The 18,013-nt window shown below is 45.7% G+C and overlaps 1 protein-coding gene across 1 annotated transcript in view; it reads left to right on the top strand.

Annotated features, from left to right (window-relative positions):
• Positions 1–18,013, top strand: part of RGS9 (regulator of G protein signaling 9) — a 69,318-nt gene that overhangs the window by 10,981 nt on the left and 40,324 nt on the right. Inside the window, exons 3-9 of the mRNA XM_032776366.1 lie at positions 7,708–7,758; positions 7,921–8,027; positions 8,835–8,886; positions 10,035–10,093; positions 11,355–11,431; positions 13,748–13,829; positions 15,046–15,108. Of these exons, the coding sequence (XP_032632257.1) occupies positions 7,708–7,758; positions 7,921–8,027; positions 8,835–8,886; positions 10,035–10,093; positions 11,355–11,431; positions 13,748–13,829; positions 15,046–15,108 (491 nt within the window). The remainder of the gene's footprint in view (positions 1–7,707; positions 7,759–7,920; positions 8,028–8,834; positions 8,887–10,034; positions 10,094–11,354; positions 11,432–13,747; positions 13,830–15,045; positions 15,109–18,013) is intronic.

The raw sequence follows: 18,013 nt of genomic DNA, 5'->3' as shown, positions 1-18,013 counted from the left end.
GCACCCTTTTATTTTATCACTCTGGGATACATACAGAGAGAGTTTTGTTAATAATAAAAAATCTGCTTGTTGTTTACATCGGAAAGTCAGGTTTTGTCCACCAGGAGACTCTATGGATGATTGGAGAACTAGTGAAATGTTCCATCAGATGAGAGAGGAGACTATAGGCTGGTCAACTGAGAGGGGAAGGAGCTTTTAGACAGGCTGTTTAAAACTCTGGGTTAGCTTTTGTTTACACAACTATTCATCATCCAGCATGAGGCCATTGTTTGTTAGGGATAAAAATCTCCATTTACCACCACTGGGGAGGAATATTGTTCCTTTGTTAAAGGTTATATCTGTAGGTGTAAAGGGTGCTGAGAATTCTGTCAAACAAGTGCAGCGCAAATGAGCATTTAATATACAATTAACCCCTCGGAGCGGGGATTAACTCTATGTAGGCTAGGCAGAAACTCCTTAGCCATGCTGGTTTAAAAGTGTGTTACTAATACGTTCTGACTAATGCTCTAAACCTGTAGGATAGACAAGGAAGTGTGTGCCATATAGGAGCCTAAAATGGGCCGTGTGCCTGTACAAATACGTTATTTCTGCATGCACATCAGACATTTTGCCCAATTACGAGAAGTGTGTGCAAATATAGGCCTGTTGTTTCATGCACCCATCTTTGGAAATCTGGGCTGAAGTCCTGGCTCCACTGAGTCAATGGCAAAACTCCCATTGACTTAAATGGGCACAGGATTTCACCCTAGCCCTTAAAGCAGCAGATAGGAAGGTCATTACTAGTTAAGAACAAGTGACTGCCCATATGGCCTTGACAAGTCTTACTGTGTCAGAACTGAAGAACTGCTCCCTTCTCCACCCCGTCACGTACCTACTTCGGAGAGCTCTGCAGTAGCTATGGCGTAAGGTAGTGTACTTGCCACCTGTAGCATCCCCTTGTGTCAGGGTATAATGCTGCAAGGGATCCTTGTCCCTGGCATCTCCTGCAGGCCGTCTGTCTCTTGTTGGGTCTTCCGTGAGTCAGCTCTCCGGTCAAGTCACTAAGTTCAGTCCCCTTCCAGGGTAACAAGAAGGTCCAACTGAAAGTTCACAAGACATCCCAATACAAAGGAGCCTCCATCCCATCCTTTGGGGTCAGTCGTCAGCCTCACACCAAGCTCAGTATTGCTTCCAGTGGGCTTGCATGATCCTTCTTGAGGAACTGGTGGGGGAACCCAGGCCCACTCCTCACTCCGGGTTCTGACTCAGGAACCCTGTATTGAGCAGGCAGGTTGGCTTCTTCAGACTTGTTGCTGTTTGCCTGCCACTTCCTTCCTCTGACCTCCCTCGAGTTGCTTTCCTGCAGCTTGTGCCTAACCCAGCCTCCCATTGGTTCCCAGACCTCTGGATTCTCCCCAGGTCCTCCAAGCTCCTCCTTTCTCTGCTGGAAGAACCATCCTTCCACCTCTCAGCTTCCACTGAAGTGCTTTTACTGACCCTACCTCAGGGCTTCCTTCTTACAGGAGCCTGACGTGCTCTCTGGGGGTTTCTCTCCAAAGGAGAATCCTGTCCCCTCTGCAGTCTCCCCCCTACTGAGTTCCCTCCAGTTGCTTGTAGGGTGACCAGATGTCCCTATAAAATCAGGACAGTCTAGATTTTTGGGTCTTTTTCTTATATAGGTGCCTATTATCCCCCACTCCCCGACCCGATTTTTCACACTTGCTGTCTGATCACTCTAGTTCCTTGTGAAGCCCAGGTATCTAATGATCCTTTCCTACTTCTACCCCCACTGGACAGGAGGCCATCAGTCAGTCATAGGTGCACTCACTGGCTCATAACTCCACGTCTAACAGGCGATGAGCGTGTGCCCCATCACGTCTGGATATATATTTCCAGAAAGAATTAAAATGGGCAGAGTGATACCAGACTGTAATATGGAGCTTTAGAAATGAATAGCAACCAATTAATCTCCCCTTTTAGCATTTTCTGGTAATAATCATTTTTCTTAAATTCACTGGAGAGAAGCAAAATATTCAACCCACTTCTGTGCCTCTAAATTACAGCTTTTCCTGATTTGAATAGGTTGAAGAAGAAACAGACAGGTAGCTGTGCTTTGATGTGCCAAGTTTGTCATTACCGTCAGCCACGAACACACTCTCCTTTTGTGTGTGCCAGCTTCTTTCACACGGCGCTGGAAATATATTGTCCACACTTTTACTTCCCTCTCCTAGAAACCATCAGAAGAATATTACACTATAAATACTCACTGCTTTGCACACCTTGTACCAAAAGAGGGGGAGGGGGCCGGAGCGGCAAAGCAGGGGGGAAAAAACCAAAAACCTGCAGTGTGGCCGGAGTGGCAAAGCGGGGCCAGGGGGTGGGAAATGGCGCGGCTGGCAAAGCAGGGAAAAAAACAAAACAAAACAAGAACCCTACAAGGCGACTGGAGCCAGGGTGCAGGGGGACTCCCTGTGCTGCAGAGTGCGTGCCCGGTCTAATGGTGGGAAGAGAAGTGGGGGTGGCCAGGGCTTCAGCGAGGCACTCGTCCCACGGCCCCGACTGCTGTGCTGCCTGCCAGGAGGGCTCTGTGCCGCTCTGGTCGGCTGGGAGGGAAGGACGTGGGCTGCCCTGCCGAGTTTGCGGCAGGGCGCTCACCTCCTCTGCCCCTTACAGGGCGTCCAGATCGGGGAACCAAAAAAACCCGCCGTGCCATCCTAGGATTGGGCGGAATGCCGCCCCGTAGAATCTGCCGCCCCAAGCACGAGCTTGCTCGGCTGGTGCCTGGAGCCGGCCCTGGCCCTTGGGAAGCCAGGACTGCAGAAAGTCCTGCAGTTCTCTTGGCCAAATCCTCCTCTCCAGTGATGCCCTGGGGCTGCACAGGGATAACTGAGAGGAGGATTTGGCCCTGAAGAGCTGTAGTGGAATATTGTGTTCTCCATTTTCTGGATGGGGAAACTGAGGTAGATAGGTTAAGTAACTTGCTCAAGGGCACAATGGGAACTGGTGTCAGGGCAGGGAATAGCTGGCAGAACTTGGGAGGTCCTGGCCATCAATCTTATTCCCAGACTGTGCCTTCTATCCTTCTACACACTATGGGGCAGGCCCTCTGTTTGCTTAAACAGGTGTAGCGCAAAGTCAGTAAGGAGATATATAGTCCTACATCTTCCAACAGCGCTATTACTAGAGTGTGTGGTGTAAATGGGCACAACTCCGCGGCAGGCAATGCAAAGAACTTGGCTGTTCGTGTTGAGAAAACTACATAGGTGCATGCCAAATCCCTAAAAAGTTTCAGAATTTCTTTGCAAGAGGCAGATAGTCACCCATGTTTAATTTTCTTTTAGGGAGGGCACTTACAAACAGAGCTCTCTAGGTATGAGTGACAGAATAATCTTTTAATTTGATCTATTTAAGGAAGCAGTCAGTGGGATAAAAGCTCCAGGCTCCCAGTACAGGGCTAAGTAATCAGTATAATGTCAGGAAAGGTCAACATTTCAATCCGCAACTGTAGGTGACATTTGAAGAGAGAGGCTAGTAATTGATCAGGGACCGAATGCGGTTTAGTCTGGCCTTGTTTAAATGGCGAGAGCTTCAGAGTTTTGTTTGCTCCTCAGAAGATAATGAAAGGGCTAGTGGCGGCTGATGCTGACTTTGTGTATGGCTGATGGATACAGGCCACATCACCTTGAGAGACCTTTGAAAGCTGAAGTACCTTTCAGTACACGGAACTTGGCTTCCCTCTGGTATGTCTTATGGACCGCTCTTGACAGAGAAGCTAGGTTCTAACACCCATTGAACTCAATGACAGAATATTTCAAAGGGAATTTTATAGGAGAAAGCACTTGGTATTATTTGCAAAAGCAGGTAACCAGTGAAACGACTCAAGGGGCTAGCAAAGATCAGTTATTTAACAGAGGTGGCCTTCTAAAGCAGCAACAGCAGAACTGTGTTCTGTGCATTTGGGTGTATCTTTTAAGACAGGATGTTGCCGTGTGAAGGTTGTCTTTCTTCCCTCATTGAACCCTTTTTATCCCAGATACTCTTTCTAGGGCTGCAGGCCTACTCCTGCCGCCAAGTGACATCATTTGGCCATACCTTGGCCCATTCTGTGAGAGCAGGTGACAGGAAAGCACATGCATTGCATATGCCAGGGAATTCCCAGGGGAGAAATGCACCCCTGTGTGGAAAACACACACAAGACCTATGCATCGCTTACCTTCCATGTAAGCCAGATCACTGGGGTTTAAATGATTCCCAGACCTCATGTGGCCCCTCTGTGCAGGGATGAGGGTTTAAAACCAAAATACCTAACACAGCCACCGTGACCCATCGCATGCCCCTACAACCACTTCATCACCAGCTTCCTTAATAGAGAAACCATAGTTTCCAAAGAACAGCTCTTTTGGACACATTTTCTTCTAGGGAGTAGGGATTCTTCTTGGAAATATTGGAGCCCTGAAGATCCCTCCCCCCCATTTCTTTCCTTAACACCCCACACCTTTGTGGTCCCTGTTACTGCCACCAGCCTTCTGGCCGAGGATGACTGAGCGGGGTCCCCTTCAAAGTCCATCACTACCGCTCCCTGACCATCATGATAAGAGAGAAGTGGTGCTGATATTGTCATCTGATGCTGTGAGAGGGTAGTTCTGTTTCCATGACCCATTCCATACTTGGCTTTGGATAGAATTGGCCATTTAGTGTCAGTTCAGATGGCGTTTTTTGTGCCAAAGATGTCTCGACAAAGGCCCACAAAACTCATGTCACATAGCCAGCAGATGGTAACAATTCTTAGATTTGAACCTATGACGACCTAAAAATGAGAGGCTCTGTATTACTCCTAGTTGATATTTTTTGATCAAAATATATTGTTGACAAAAATAGCTTTTTGACCAAAGTGAAAAATTTAAATTTAAATTTTGGCTGAAATTTTTCAGTTTCTTTTTAATTTTGTCTAAAAAAAAATGGAAACTGAAAATATTTTGATAACTAAAATCTTACAGTTTTTAACATTTTCATTTTTTGATTCAGTTTTCAGGAAAAACTTCTGGCTTTTGATTTTTAAAACAAACATTTAAATAAAAAAACGATTTTTTTTTAACAAAAATGGTTTTAAAAAACTGAAAACATTTTTATTATTTTAGAACCATTTTCAGTTAAAATGTTCTGTATTTGAAAATAAAAAATTCTCATGGAAAATTTTGCAAAACAGATTTTTGTTCCCCAAAACTTCCTGTAGAAAGACATTTTTTAACCAGCTCTACTCTGTTCCCCAAGCCTTCTACCTCCCTGCCTACTGAATGTATTTCTATTCAAACGATAAATCCCCTTTCAACTTGGATTCATGAATGCTTTTTATATCACTGAGTTACACATTTCCAGCCTTTCAAATCTGAATTGTTTCTTTATGCTTCAATTTAATTTGCGAGTAAGGATTCTAATTGAGTTGTGTGATTCCGGATGAGCATTCCCTTCCTTTTCATGCTCGCAATAACATGTTCCCTATGAGTTCACCTTTACAAAGAACACATCCACTTCACATTTCCAATTATGTTGAGTTTTGATGTGGAGTCTCACTAGCAATGCTAAAAATTGTTCGTCTTTGTAAAAGATTTTGTTTGGTTATTGCAGAAAGATGTTCATTAAAAACCAGCAGAAATATGAATTTTAAAATGGAGGCTTTTGGAGATATCTAAAGGCACAATAGCAGCAGCTGAAAGAAGTTTAAAAATACCCTGTGCAGGGGCTGGCTGAGTGCCTCACCTAATGGGCAATTACTATGATTTGTTGTTTGTGTTGCCATAGCACCTAGGAGCTCTAGTCATGGACAGGACGCCAAAGAGACGGCCCCAGCCCCAGCCCCAGCCCCTTACAATCTAAGTAGTGATAATACTTTGCCCTTCCCTTGTGCTTCTGCTCAGGATCTCAAAGCACTTCACAGATCTTAGGCTGAAATTCATCCCCTCTGTCCAGTCCCACTTGAGCCCAAACATGGCCTGTGCAAGGCCTCCCCAAACAGCAAGCCCCATGCTAGTCTAGCAGTGAATTGAAACTCAACTGAAAATGACCACCCAGGCAGTTCAACTCCACAACAAAAAATAAACAGTTCATTGCACACTTCAGCTGAAGGTGCAGTTGGATTGCTAGGCCCTGACCCAGGCTTGGGAGCTTCGTTAGAACCAGAGAGCAACTCTGCTGCCCCAAATTCAACCCACACCCACCCTGTGAAGAAGCAGGCAAGCCTTCTTATCTCACCTGATGGATCTGATTGGCTGCTGCCTCTGTCTCTCCCATCTAGCCACTGGGGAGGGGATCAAATCTTGTTGATTCTGCAGGCACTAGAGCCCGTGTGGCATCTCTAGGCAGTGCTTGGAGGACTAAACGCACTGCCCCTCTTTCCCAAGTGACGTTCTTCCATTGGGCAGGTGTGTCACGGTGGCAATGCCTTCAGCAGGGCTAGAGGAGGCGTGGTACACCCTATCATAATGCACCATTTAGGGTTTACGTGGGACTTTATGGGCTTGCCTTTTCTTGGCTTTCCACATTGAGGTGAATTTCACTACTCCATGAACGACGGAAACAGGTGTGTATTATTATTGGTCATGTACACATGGAGCAATTATACCACAGGGAGATTAGGGGCCTCAGGTTCCTCTCTGCATACATGAGCAGAAAAGGTTAGACCTACAGAAGGATGTGGTTGTTTTGCCTCTGTGGCATGCTCTCCCTTAGGTGAAATTCACTCCTATTCAGAGAACCAGCACAAGAGGACTATGGGTCACTGAAGTCCCACTAAATCTCTACTTTGAGGGCTTAAATAGTGCGTAGGCCTGGTGTCATCCCTCTTCAGAGGGGTGACTCTTACCCCACTTGCAGCAGGGGTGGCAGAAGCTTCCTAACAGTGGGGGGGGGGCACCGGCACCTGAACTGTAGCCCCAACACTTTCTGCCCCTTTCCCCTGCCCTGCCCCTTCCCCTGAGACCCGGTTCCTGCACAGCCTTTTCTCCCTAAGACCCCACCGCCTTTGCCCCCATCACTTGTCCTTAGGGATGTTTAAAAGTGGGGGACCATGGCCCTCTGGCCCCTCTGTTCTGGTGCCCCTGACTTGCAGCAGCCCCTCTTGGGTGGCTTCCTGGGTTTCCATCTCTGTGGGGGCTGTAGAAGCATAGGGCAGAGGAGCTACAGTCGTTGGGCTCCTCTTCACTAGTCTCCCCCGCTGCCCCAAGCATGGTAAATTTACTTTCCAGTGGTGCTGTGCTCACATCTTTTCAGAGCATGCTCTGCTCTCCAGTTAGCTGTGAAGTCCTTCCAAGTTAGTTGGGTGACACAGGAAATGCTGAGAAGACCAGTGGGTGAGATCTATTTGACAAGGGGAAAACATCAGATCAAGTACCATCATCAAGGGACAGTGTGATAACAGAATGGCCTGCTGTAATCTGCAGGATCCCTTTTTACTGCATGGGTTTGACTGTACATTTACCACCCAACCAAGAGCTGCACTGGCAATTAGCCAGAAGCCTGTGGGTCACACCTTCTTTGAATAAATGGGAATGCAGTGCAGTTGCCTTAATTTTTAATATGTGCCAGTTGACTGGCTTAAGATAGGGCTTGGCATGCTAGGACCTATAGTCTTCACAGCCTCCATCTCCATACTGGAGATGACTGTAGTGCAGGACTCTGTGGGCTACACACCACTTCCGATTTATAGTGTCTGATATTTTCTTTGCCTTGCAGGTGGTGATATACTGCAGTGGATTATCCAGCATCTGAAAATCGCTGAGGAAGGTAGGAGCATAACCATCTAATGCTTTTATAGTTTTGAATCATGAAACTATAATTCGTTGTTAGATACAACCTACATTCTTCTCTCCTGGGTAGTGGGTTGTTCCTGAATTCTGCTGCCGTCTCTTTGCATCATCAATATATCTGACATCTCTTTATTTTTAGAGGCACTAAACTTGGGGAATCTAATTGTCAAGTATGGATACATCTACCCTCTGCAGGAGCCAAAAAACCTCACCCTCAAAACAGATAGCAGCCTCTACAGATTCCAGGCAAGTTATATCTTAGACATAGAACACTGGCTGGACATAATGTACCCTACATCTTGGCTTAGAAACGGAGGCTTCTCTGCTTCTGTTTAATTAAATTACCTTTCCTTGTAGCTTCAAAAAGCCTGTGGTTCCTTCTGAATGTATTTTCCCTTGCAGCTTGCACACTAGCAAATGAAATCATTGGAACAATTTCAGAAGACAGTATGATGAGCAAATAGAATACACTGTAGAAACAGGATGTGATAAGCCATTAGGATAATGGTTCATGGTTGGACTTGCCTCCACATACAATGAGAGATTAGGGAACTATCATATAGTTTTCAAATACCAGTTGTCTGGTTCCCTTCGTGTTCCCCAATCCAAGCTCCAACATCTTGACAGTATCCAGGAGAACACTGCCAAGTAAGACATAAGCATGCACTTGGATGTTCTGAAAGCTTGCATGGTTTTGAAAGTCTCACCTTGTTAACAATAACTGATTGTTAACGCAGAGGAAGTGGATATGTAATTGACACTCCGTTAAACCTGAATAATAGCCTTGTCTTATCCTCCTAACTGCTTATGCTGAGCTAAGAAGATGGATATTTTGTGTGTGTGTTGATTCACCCCCTTAAATGGTAGAAGTATGGGGAATGATAAGCTGCTTTTTGTAGCATATTTGCAAAGCAGGTGAGTCCCTCCTCCTGTTTACACAAAAATACAATGTAGCCAATATGATACCAACAAATACAATGATTTTAAAGAGCCAGATGCAGCTGATGGTGGCGACGTGAAAACTGAGGTCTTGTTTTTGGCTTCTTTCTGCAGACACCATATTTCTGGCCCACCCAGCAGTGGGCAGCAGATGATACCGACTATGGTAAGTTTTAACATTATAGCTATTCTGTGAAAGCTGAATGGCGCGTGAGGATGTACAGCACACTCTCATATAGTCAGGTGGATGATGATGATACTCTCAAGTGTTTTCTCTAGGTCCTGCTCTTCTGGCTATGTAGGGCTGCTTATGAAGACTGGGCTGAGCATCTTGCTTTATTATTATAGGGCTGCTCATGGGCTTTAGGGTACACGCTGACATAGGCACCGACTCCATGGGTGTTCCGGGACTGGAGCACCCACGAGGAAAAATTGGTGTGTGCAGAGCACCCACCGGCAGGTCCCCCCCAAGCTCACCGCCTCCGCCTCCTCCCCGAGCACGCCGCCGAGTCCTACTTCTCCCCCCTTCCCTCCCAGCGCTTGCACCACGAAACAGCTGTTTCGTGCAGCAAGTGCTGGGAGGGAGGGGAAAGGATGAGGAATGTGGTGCGCTCAGGGAAGCGGCGGGGCTGGGGATTTGGGGAGGGGTCCAATAGAGGCAGGGAGGGGGCGGAATCGGGGGGGGCGTGAGCTCCCACTGGCGCCAAGGAAAGTTGGCACCTATGTACACTGATTTGTTCATTGCAGGGTTGCTCTCGACACCTGGGTCACCAGCTTTTATTTACCTGATACTTTTGTTCCTTCTGTATTTGTCCTGAAATCCGAAGGCCTAGCTTTCTGAAAATTAACCTAGTTTGGTTTTAAACATTAAAAGAAAATATTTTAAAAGCTTTAGAACAAAAAAAAAATTGCCCCCAAATTGGAAAAAAAAATATTCCTAACCTTTTAAGGGTTTGATCCAGTGCCCACTGAAGACAAATTGAAACCCTTCCATTGGCTCCAATGCACTTTGGCCCAGGCCATAAGGAAGGCACAATTTGTTGGCACAGAACTGCATAATCAACCACATCAAGCTCGAGAGTGAGGTAGGATAGCCATTCTTGCCTTTCAGCATTGACAAGTGGAGCATCCATGACAGACTGCAGCCCCTGAGGACATCTTTCTTGAGTGGGCTTCTGTGAGATTGGAGCTTGTGTCTGGGAAACATGTCACGGTGGCCAATGCCCCACTCTTTGTCGTAGGGTCAGCCTGCCAATTACAGGGACTAGCTTTATTGATCTGCCTAGTAACTGGACCTTTCTGCTTTTCTCCCAGCAATCTACCTAGCCAAGAAAAATATTAAGAGGAAAGGGGTTTTGGAAGAGTATGAAAAGGTAGGAAGATGTTCTATTGTTTGTTCCTCTGCCAGCTCCGAGCCGGCTGCTCTCGAGATTGAAGGGTGGAAAGTGACAAAAACCTGCCAGTGCACTCGCCACTTCGGTTGCATCAAGTCCCAGTGGCACCTCTGTTTTGTGAAATAGCTGCAGATGTACGACAGTGTTTAAAGTAAATGATCATTTTAGTAGAGCAGTTACCCTCTCCAAAATGTTGGAATGAAGTATTCAGAGCAATTGTAGTTTGTAGTAATTCATTTCAGAACCACTCAGTTTTTCTAGCTCAAATTGCCAGACTATCCCCTGTTTATTTCAGGGAGGAGGGTGTGTTTTTGTCATGTTCTGCATCTTGAGAACCAAAAGCTGTGGCCTGAATGGTATTGTTGTCACAGTTTCAGAGCAATCGCACCTGTATTCACCCTCTTTGGTCCACCACTTTAGGCTTCCGGCTCCCAGCTGTTTCCTCTCTCAGGCAGAGACCCACATCTCCCTCCCTCCTGACTGGGAATTTTAAGACTGCATAGGTCCCTGCCTACACTGTGATATCCCCAGCAAGCCAGACTGCCTAAAAGGCCATTGCCTGCGTTTTGCTTCCTTTCCGAGGGCGATGACCCGTGTATTGCCTGCAGCTATAAGTCACCCATTTCCTTCTAAGCAAGCACATTTAAGCATTACAGAGAAAACATACTAAAATAATTTAATAATTTAAAATACATGCATACTAGAAAGCTTACCAGAGATCACCCTCTGATTCCAGTCTTTTGCTCTGGTACGGTTTAGTCCTTCAAAACATAAAGCTGTTTTCCCTGTGGTTACAAATTCATCCATCTGTCACCCAAAAGGAGACCCCAAGTCTGCGCAGTACAGCCTTTTTTTTAATACAACTCGGACCTTTGATCTTGGCCTTCTGTAGCAGGTAATCAGCAGACAATGGCCCTCTCTTCAGGGCACAGCTTCAGAAGGCTGGTTTTTGCATAACCAGAGCTGGGGAATTCGCATTAACTTCTTCCTTGGGATTCCCCAGGAAAAACACTTCAATCTAATTGTCCCAGAGTCCATATTTGTCTGCTACATTTTCAGTATAGTCTTTTGAACTCCACGGTCTTACATCTGTTACATCTCTCCTCTAGAGAGGTTACATACAATCCTGGCCTGCAATAATACATAAACTTAGTCTTCCAAGCATATTGCAGGAAACTGCCAGGTCTGTCAAATTGTTCATAATTTTGTACTAATGGAGTTTTTTATTTTTTAATTTCAGGAACATTACAACTTGCTAAATAAAAAAATAAACTACAAATGGGATTTTGTTATTATGCAGGCCAAAGAGCAGTATAGGTGAGCTCTCTCAAATTCTGTTACCTGCTTTTTTATTTGGGGGCATGAGGGACTATGGGGGTGCTGACTTGATGTACAATCAAATAATAGAGTTCAATTAAAAAATTAAATCACAATTTTACAGCAGCTTGTTAACAATCCCTTGGGAATGTGAAGGTAAAAACTGTTTCCATATGAACTGTATTCCTCCACACACAACCTGCTATTCGTTTGACACTTAACTGAGAAATTTTAGCCCACATTTTCAAGGGAGTGGGCAGTGGCCTACACAAATTCACAGTCTCCCATTGCACCTGCATTTGCTCTTGCACACAAGCATAACTAAATTTGCTTACACACAATGTGGAGTTGCAGTGTGGTTTACATATGCAAAGGAGCGTGTGTGTGGGTGTGCATATACCCTCCTTGCATGTGCATATACCCTCCTTGCATGTGCATATACCCTCTTTGCAAATACTTCATTGCACATGCAAAAGTAAGTTTTTGCCCTTACATCTGTTACAACTTCTGTTGAAAATGAGGGGCCTGATCCTGCCGCGCAAAAGACCTTACTCAGGCAAAGCTTCCAGCAGCTTCAATACCAGTTTTGTGGGAGTAGGGATTTCTGAATCAGGCCCTTGACCCTTTGGAGTTGTAAGAGGTTCTCTTTGAATCACCATCTGAGTGGCCTGGCCAACAGCCAGCATGCGGTCTGTGATGCTGTCTTCTCTGCTGTATGTGCTCAGCACCTTTGAACTTTGAATCAGACACTTTTATTTAGGGGCTTAACCCTGGATTCCTGTCTCAACCTTTAGGCATCTAGGCCCTTGCATATAATATGTTGCCCTGGTACCCCAGCACTGAGCATTTCCGCATTACAAAAGTCAGAACAGAATCTATCAGATTGCCACTTGGAAACATGCTGTCAATTCCTGTTTGTTGCTGCAAATTAACACTGTTTGGTGCAGATCTGGCTCAGGCTAAGGGGATGTCGACACTGCAGTCCCGGTGTGTGATTGCAGCTCATGGAGACATACCCGAGCTTGGTTTAATCTTGCTAGTTAGGGTGCTGGAGCAGTGGAGCTCTGGGGCAGTGTTGGCTTCAGTGCAGTCTAGTCACTTGGTAATTACCCAGGTTCTGGACAGGCTTGGAGAGCCCAGGCTGAAACCTATGCTATCATGGCATCACTGCTCCAGGACCCAAGCTAGCTAGATGGAAGCAGGGCTGGCTCCAGGCACCAGCACAGGAAGCAAGTGCTTGGGGCGGCCAATGGAAAGGGACAGCATGTCTGGGTCTTCGATGGCAATTCAGTGGCGGGTCCCTCACTCCCTCTCGGAGGGAAGGACCCGCCTCTGAATTGCCGCCGAAGAATGAAGCGGCGCGGTAGAGCTGCCACCGAAGTGCCGCCAGTTGCGGCTTTTTTTTTTTTTTGGCTTCACTGCTTGAGATGGCAAAAAAGCTGGAGACGGCCCTGGATGGAAACTAGCTCGGGCAGTCACACTCCATGACTGCAGTGTGAACATAGCCTAAGAGATGCAAAGTGTAGTTTTTAAAACCAACACTGATCCTCCCAACATCTCTGTGAAATTTCCACTGGGGCACCTGAAACAGTGACAGGGGAAGTGACTTGTTTATCGCTATGCAGTGAATGCGTTGGGAACTAGCACCCCAGGTCAGAGGTTTAAACCTAAGACTTCCTAGCTTCCAGGCCTTTATGGTGTCCACTATGCTAGTTCTGTGAACAGTAGTTCCCATCAAACCCACCTGTTCCCCAAACAAATGGGTGTCAGAGACATCACACTTATCTCCTGCACGGTAAACAGCAGACACTGTATGCACCTGAAATGTTACAGGGAACAGACATGCACGAGGTGGCAGAATTGGGTGCAGGTAAAAGGGAGGAATTCTACCAAATTGTTGTCAGGCCAAACAGAAGAGAATACACCTAATCCCAGCTGAGCTCAGGAAGAAGTTGATTACTGAAAAGCTAGTACCCTGCACTGATATCAGTGGGGTTCAACAAATTGTCAGTTGTAAGTTAGGACAGCACGATGTGCAGTCAAGAAATGGCAGAGTTTAGTTGTGGCCTGAAGAAGCAGCACACACACAAACCTTCTGAATGTAACCTTGTGAGCCTGTAGGTCAGGAGGCTGAGGAAAGGTCAGAACAGCATCATGTTCTCGCTCTTGCTAGTTTTAAAGGAAGACATTGCAAATTCCTTTGGTCCTGTCCCTGTCAGCAGGCACTGTGGCTAACATGCAAGCAAATGTCATCAAAAGAGAAAAATAACCCACATATTCCTCTGATAGGATTAAAACTTACTCTTTGCTTTGCAGGACAGGAAAGGAACGGAAAAAGGCAGACAGGTATGCGCTGGATTGTCAGGAGAAAGCCTATTGGCTAGTGCATCGAACACCTGTAAGTAGAATACCGTCCTCCACAGCTGTAAAGTCTATATTGGAGGTATAGGGTCCAGAGAGCTCAGCCAGGAGCAACCTCCTGCACCTTTAAGAAGGTGGCTTTGGTTGTGTTCCAAGGTTGTGCTTGGCCAGCTGCCAGAAATGCAGAGGTGCACTTAGAGGCGAAAAAGAGACTTGAATCCACTTTGTCTACTAACTTCTCGAACTCCTGAGACTTGCTCTTAGAGAGGAAGTAAGGAACTACTGACCACATCATCCATGCTGCAAACAGAGAATCCTAACTGCCCTTGTCCTCGGGGGGGGCTGTTATTTTGGAGGCATACGTCACCAGGGTGTTTCCTGAGTGAAGCCAGGCTGGTCCCAGCATGCTGTCAGACTCTGACATGTACCCAGGAGCTAGACTCCCTCATCCCAGTCATAATCAAAGAGCCAGTTTAATGGTGTATACTGAGTAAGTGGCCAGTGGAGAACCCAGCTGTTAACATACAGGGCTGCGTCAAGTCTGAGGCAAATGTCAACTGGTAATTAGACCTTCGCTTGCAGATAAAGCACTTGGTGGAAGACTCTTTGCACCGCTCAAATACTTTGGCCCCAGTTCATCCCGGATGCAACCCCTTTGGCTCTACCAGGGCTGAATTTGGTTCTTAGACTAATTTAGACTTAGACTAAGTACTTTATTTCCTGGTCTGTTTCTCCATTTTCCCCAGAAGAGCTCACTACTGAGATCTAATTAGTGACTATTATCTAACTATGATGGAGCTCAGGTAACTACTCAAAAATCACTTTGTGCCCAAGGCAGACATAACATTGTCCCTTCTCATTGCCTGTATCAAGGTGTGTCTCCTCTATATAGATTATTGCTGGATTGAGCATGGTTTTCCCTATATACGTGCCCCTTGTATCACCCTTGATCTCCAATGGCTAGATGTCTCTGGATCTCTCCTGTTAAATCTCTCCTGGATTGTCTCCTGGTGTCACCTCTGCTTGGATGCCTCTTGATTACCCCTTCTAGATGTCTCTTGCTCTGTTGGGTGTCCCATATATATTCCCATGCACTCCCAGCCAAGCTCTACGGCCATCTCAGGAAAGATCAATCAGTGTTTTACCTTTGTCCACCAATTGGAGGAATTATTCATTAGCAGCAGATTTCTGCACGTGACTTAAGATGGTTTTGGAAAAGCAGACACAAATGTATTGTTTCTTATTTGTAACAGCCAGGCATGCAGAACACCCTCGACTACGGACTAAACCGAGTAACCGATCCCAATGAAAATAAGGTAAACTAGGTAAGTCTGCTTGCTTTCAAACTTACTGATCGTATGAGGACGTGGACAGCAGGTAGATCTAGATGACACTCGGAGGCTATATCTGTGTGCTGCAATCAGAGGTGTGCAATGCACTTCTGCAGTATGTGTAGACATACTTGAACTAGCTTTGATCTAAGTTGCTGAAATTACAATGGCAGCACAGACTAGTGCATACCCGGCTCGTCCAGTCCATGTTGCTGCAGCTTCACTGCTATTAGTACTCAAGTTAGCTGTATCAAAGGTACCTTGGGCATATGTTCGCTGGCTGCAGTCACACCTCCGACTGCAGTGCAGACCTACTCATTGTGTGTGAATGGCGCTGATGGATCTCCAGTGTTGCATGGCAACAGTCTGAACGGGCCATATCGAGCCAAATAACAACTGATAGGCATGTAGAACTATGCCAGAGCCAGAACTGTGAAGTCAAACCCATTTGATTTTCACTTCTGCTGAGTGCAGTGGAGTTACTCTTGATTTGTGCTGGTACGGTGTGAGAGAGAGCAGAATTTGACCCTAGGAATAGAATCTAGAAGCTTCACTTTGCTTATCAGTTTTTCAGTGGTTTCTTGCCACATTAGTTAAATCAAACAGAGTAGTGCTATTGATCTGAGAATGTAAATGATGTAGTCCTGGTGTAGACTTGTCTATATAGCATTGGTTCTCAAGCAGGGCTATGCGTACCCCTGGGGGGGTACATCAGCTCATCTACATATTTCCCTAGTTTTACAACAGGCTACATGTAAAGCACTAGTGAAGTCAGTACAAACTAAAAAATCATACAATGACTTGTTTATACAGCTCTGTATACTAGATGCTGAAACATAACTACAATATTTATATTTCAGTTGATTTATTTGATAATGATATGGTAAAAATGAGAGAGTCAGCAAGTTTTCAGTAACAGTGCACTGTGCCACTTTTGTATTTTTATGTCTGATTTTGTAAGTAAGTCGTTTTTAAGTGAGGTGAAAGTTGGGATATGCCAGACAAATCAGACTCTGGAAAGGGGTACTGTAGTCTGGAAAGTCTGCAGGACTAAGTGTATGCCATGGTAGCTAGAACTGTCCTTATCTTTCACCCATGGCTCTGCTGAAGGTGAACAGTGAAGACTGTGAGTCAATTACTGTATATACTTGTTCTTAAGTCAAATATCTTTGGTAAAAAAGTGATGCCTCAGAGAGCGGGGGTCAGCTTATAAATGGGTCTACATCAAAATTTGTTGATTTTAAACTCTATGGACTCATTTAATTGAATATCTAATACATTGTTGTTTTGTTTACCTGGAGTGTCTGCAGGCATGGAGCCCCTCAGCTCCCTGTGGCTGTGGTTTGCTGTTCCCAGCCAATGGGCATGCTACTTCCCGCAGCTCCCATTGGCTGGGAACGGAAAACCGTGGCTGCAGGGAGCCGAGGGGCTCGATGCCTGCAGACACTCCAAGTAAACAAAATGCCCCAACCCACCAGCAGCTTACCTGATGGGCCAGGAGCCAAAGTTTTCCAACCCCTGAAATATAGGGTTAGCTTATGAAAGGGTCATACAGTTTTTGCTATTTTTACTTATCTATTTTGGTGGGTCGGCTTATAAACAAATGGGCTAATGAACAAGTATATACAGTATTTCAAGTGGTCCCATATTTACATGCCTAGAGCCTCAGCTGACAGCACTTTTGGCCTGTGCTTGGTGAGCGAAGGCAGAGCATTTCTCTTTGATCAAAGGTGATGGTTGTTTTGATGAAGCTCACCCTATCTCCAGTAAACTTTTCATTTTCATAATGGCCCTTAGACATCTCCGCTGTCAGACGCAGATCATTGCTTTGGGCAAGTGGGTTCTGTTGCCGTGGCGACTGAAACGCAGAGGAAATTGCTAGGATTTAGTATTTTCTCTTTTTGCTCTAAGTGGGAGCTACTGAAATGTCCTTTAAAAGGAAATAAAAACATGAGTGGCTGTTGGGTTGGAGGATCCAAACAGAGATTGAAGAGTAATAAGAGAGACTGTCCCTCACAATATTATAGCTGGCATCATGGAAAGAGATCTTTAGGTTTGCAAATGTTTTCAGACGTCATTAACCATCTGATGGCTATTCAGTGGCTTATGTGAAACGAGTTAATGGTTCTCAGCTTAGTTCCTACTAGACGAAAGTCTCCACAACTAAAGAAACAATTCACTAGCACAGTTGACTCCCTTGTTAGCATCTCAGCAGAGAGCCCAAGGACTGAAGGCCTAATGCAAAGCCCGCTGAAGTCAATTTGAGAGTTTCCATTGATTTCAGTGGGCTTTGATTGGGCCCTGAATGGGCCACGTGAACTTTAACACCCTCTCAGCTTTCTTGGCTCAAAGCTGGAGTAAATTGGCAGGGTGATGGGAAGAGTTTACTCCTACTGCCCCTGCTGTGCCTGCTCCTTAGATAAAGGAGGACTCTAGGCTTCTGAATTGTCAGGGGGCCCTTTCCACCAACCCACATGCATACAATAAGTCTATGATTGAAACCCCAGCCCAGTGTTCCCACGGTCCGTACTGCAATATCCACACATTATCAGGAAAGATTTTACTCTTTAATTTAGGGACAGAAAATAAGCCCCAGGGGCAGTAATAATAGGCAACTGCGAAGAAATCCAAAATTCGTTCTTAGCGTACTGAAGGTCTAGAGAATGTCATGGACACAAGCAACCAATAATGAACACTAGCACAAGAGGCAAGGGAGCTGTGCCTCTCACTGTTCACATTATGAGCTGGATTCTCCACTCTTTTCCTTCATGCCAGTGTAACACCATTGTGTTGAGTGGAGTTACTCCCGATTAACACCAGTGGAAGATCAGAATCAGACCCCTCTCTCCCTGGGCTGTATTGCTGCGGCTGCAGTGAGTGGAAGCTCTGC

Source organism: Chelonoidis abingdonii, chromosome 13 (genome assembly GCF_003597395.2).
Source record: "Chelonoidis abingdonii isolate Lonesome George chromosome 13, CheloAbing_2.0, whole genome shotgun sequence".
Classification (NCBI taxonomy): Eukaryota; Metazoa; Chordata; order Testudines; family Testudinidae; genus Chelonoidis; species Chelonoidis abingdonii.
This window is presented reverse-complemented; position numbering and strand designations above follow the sequence as displayed.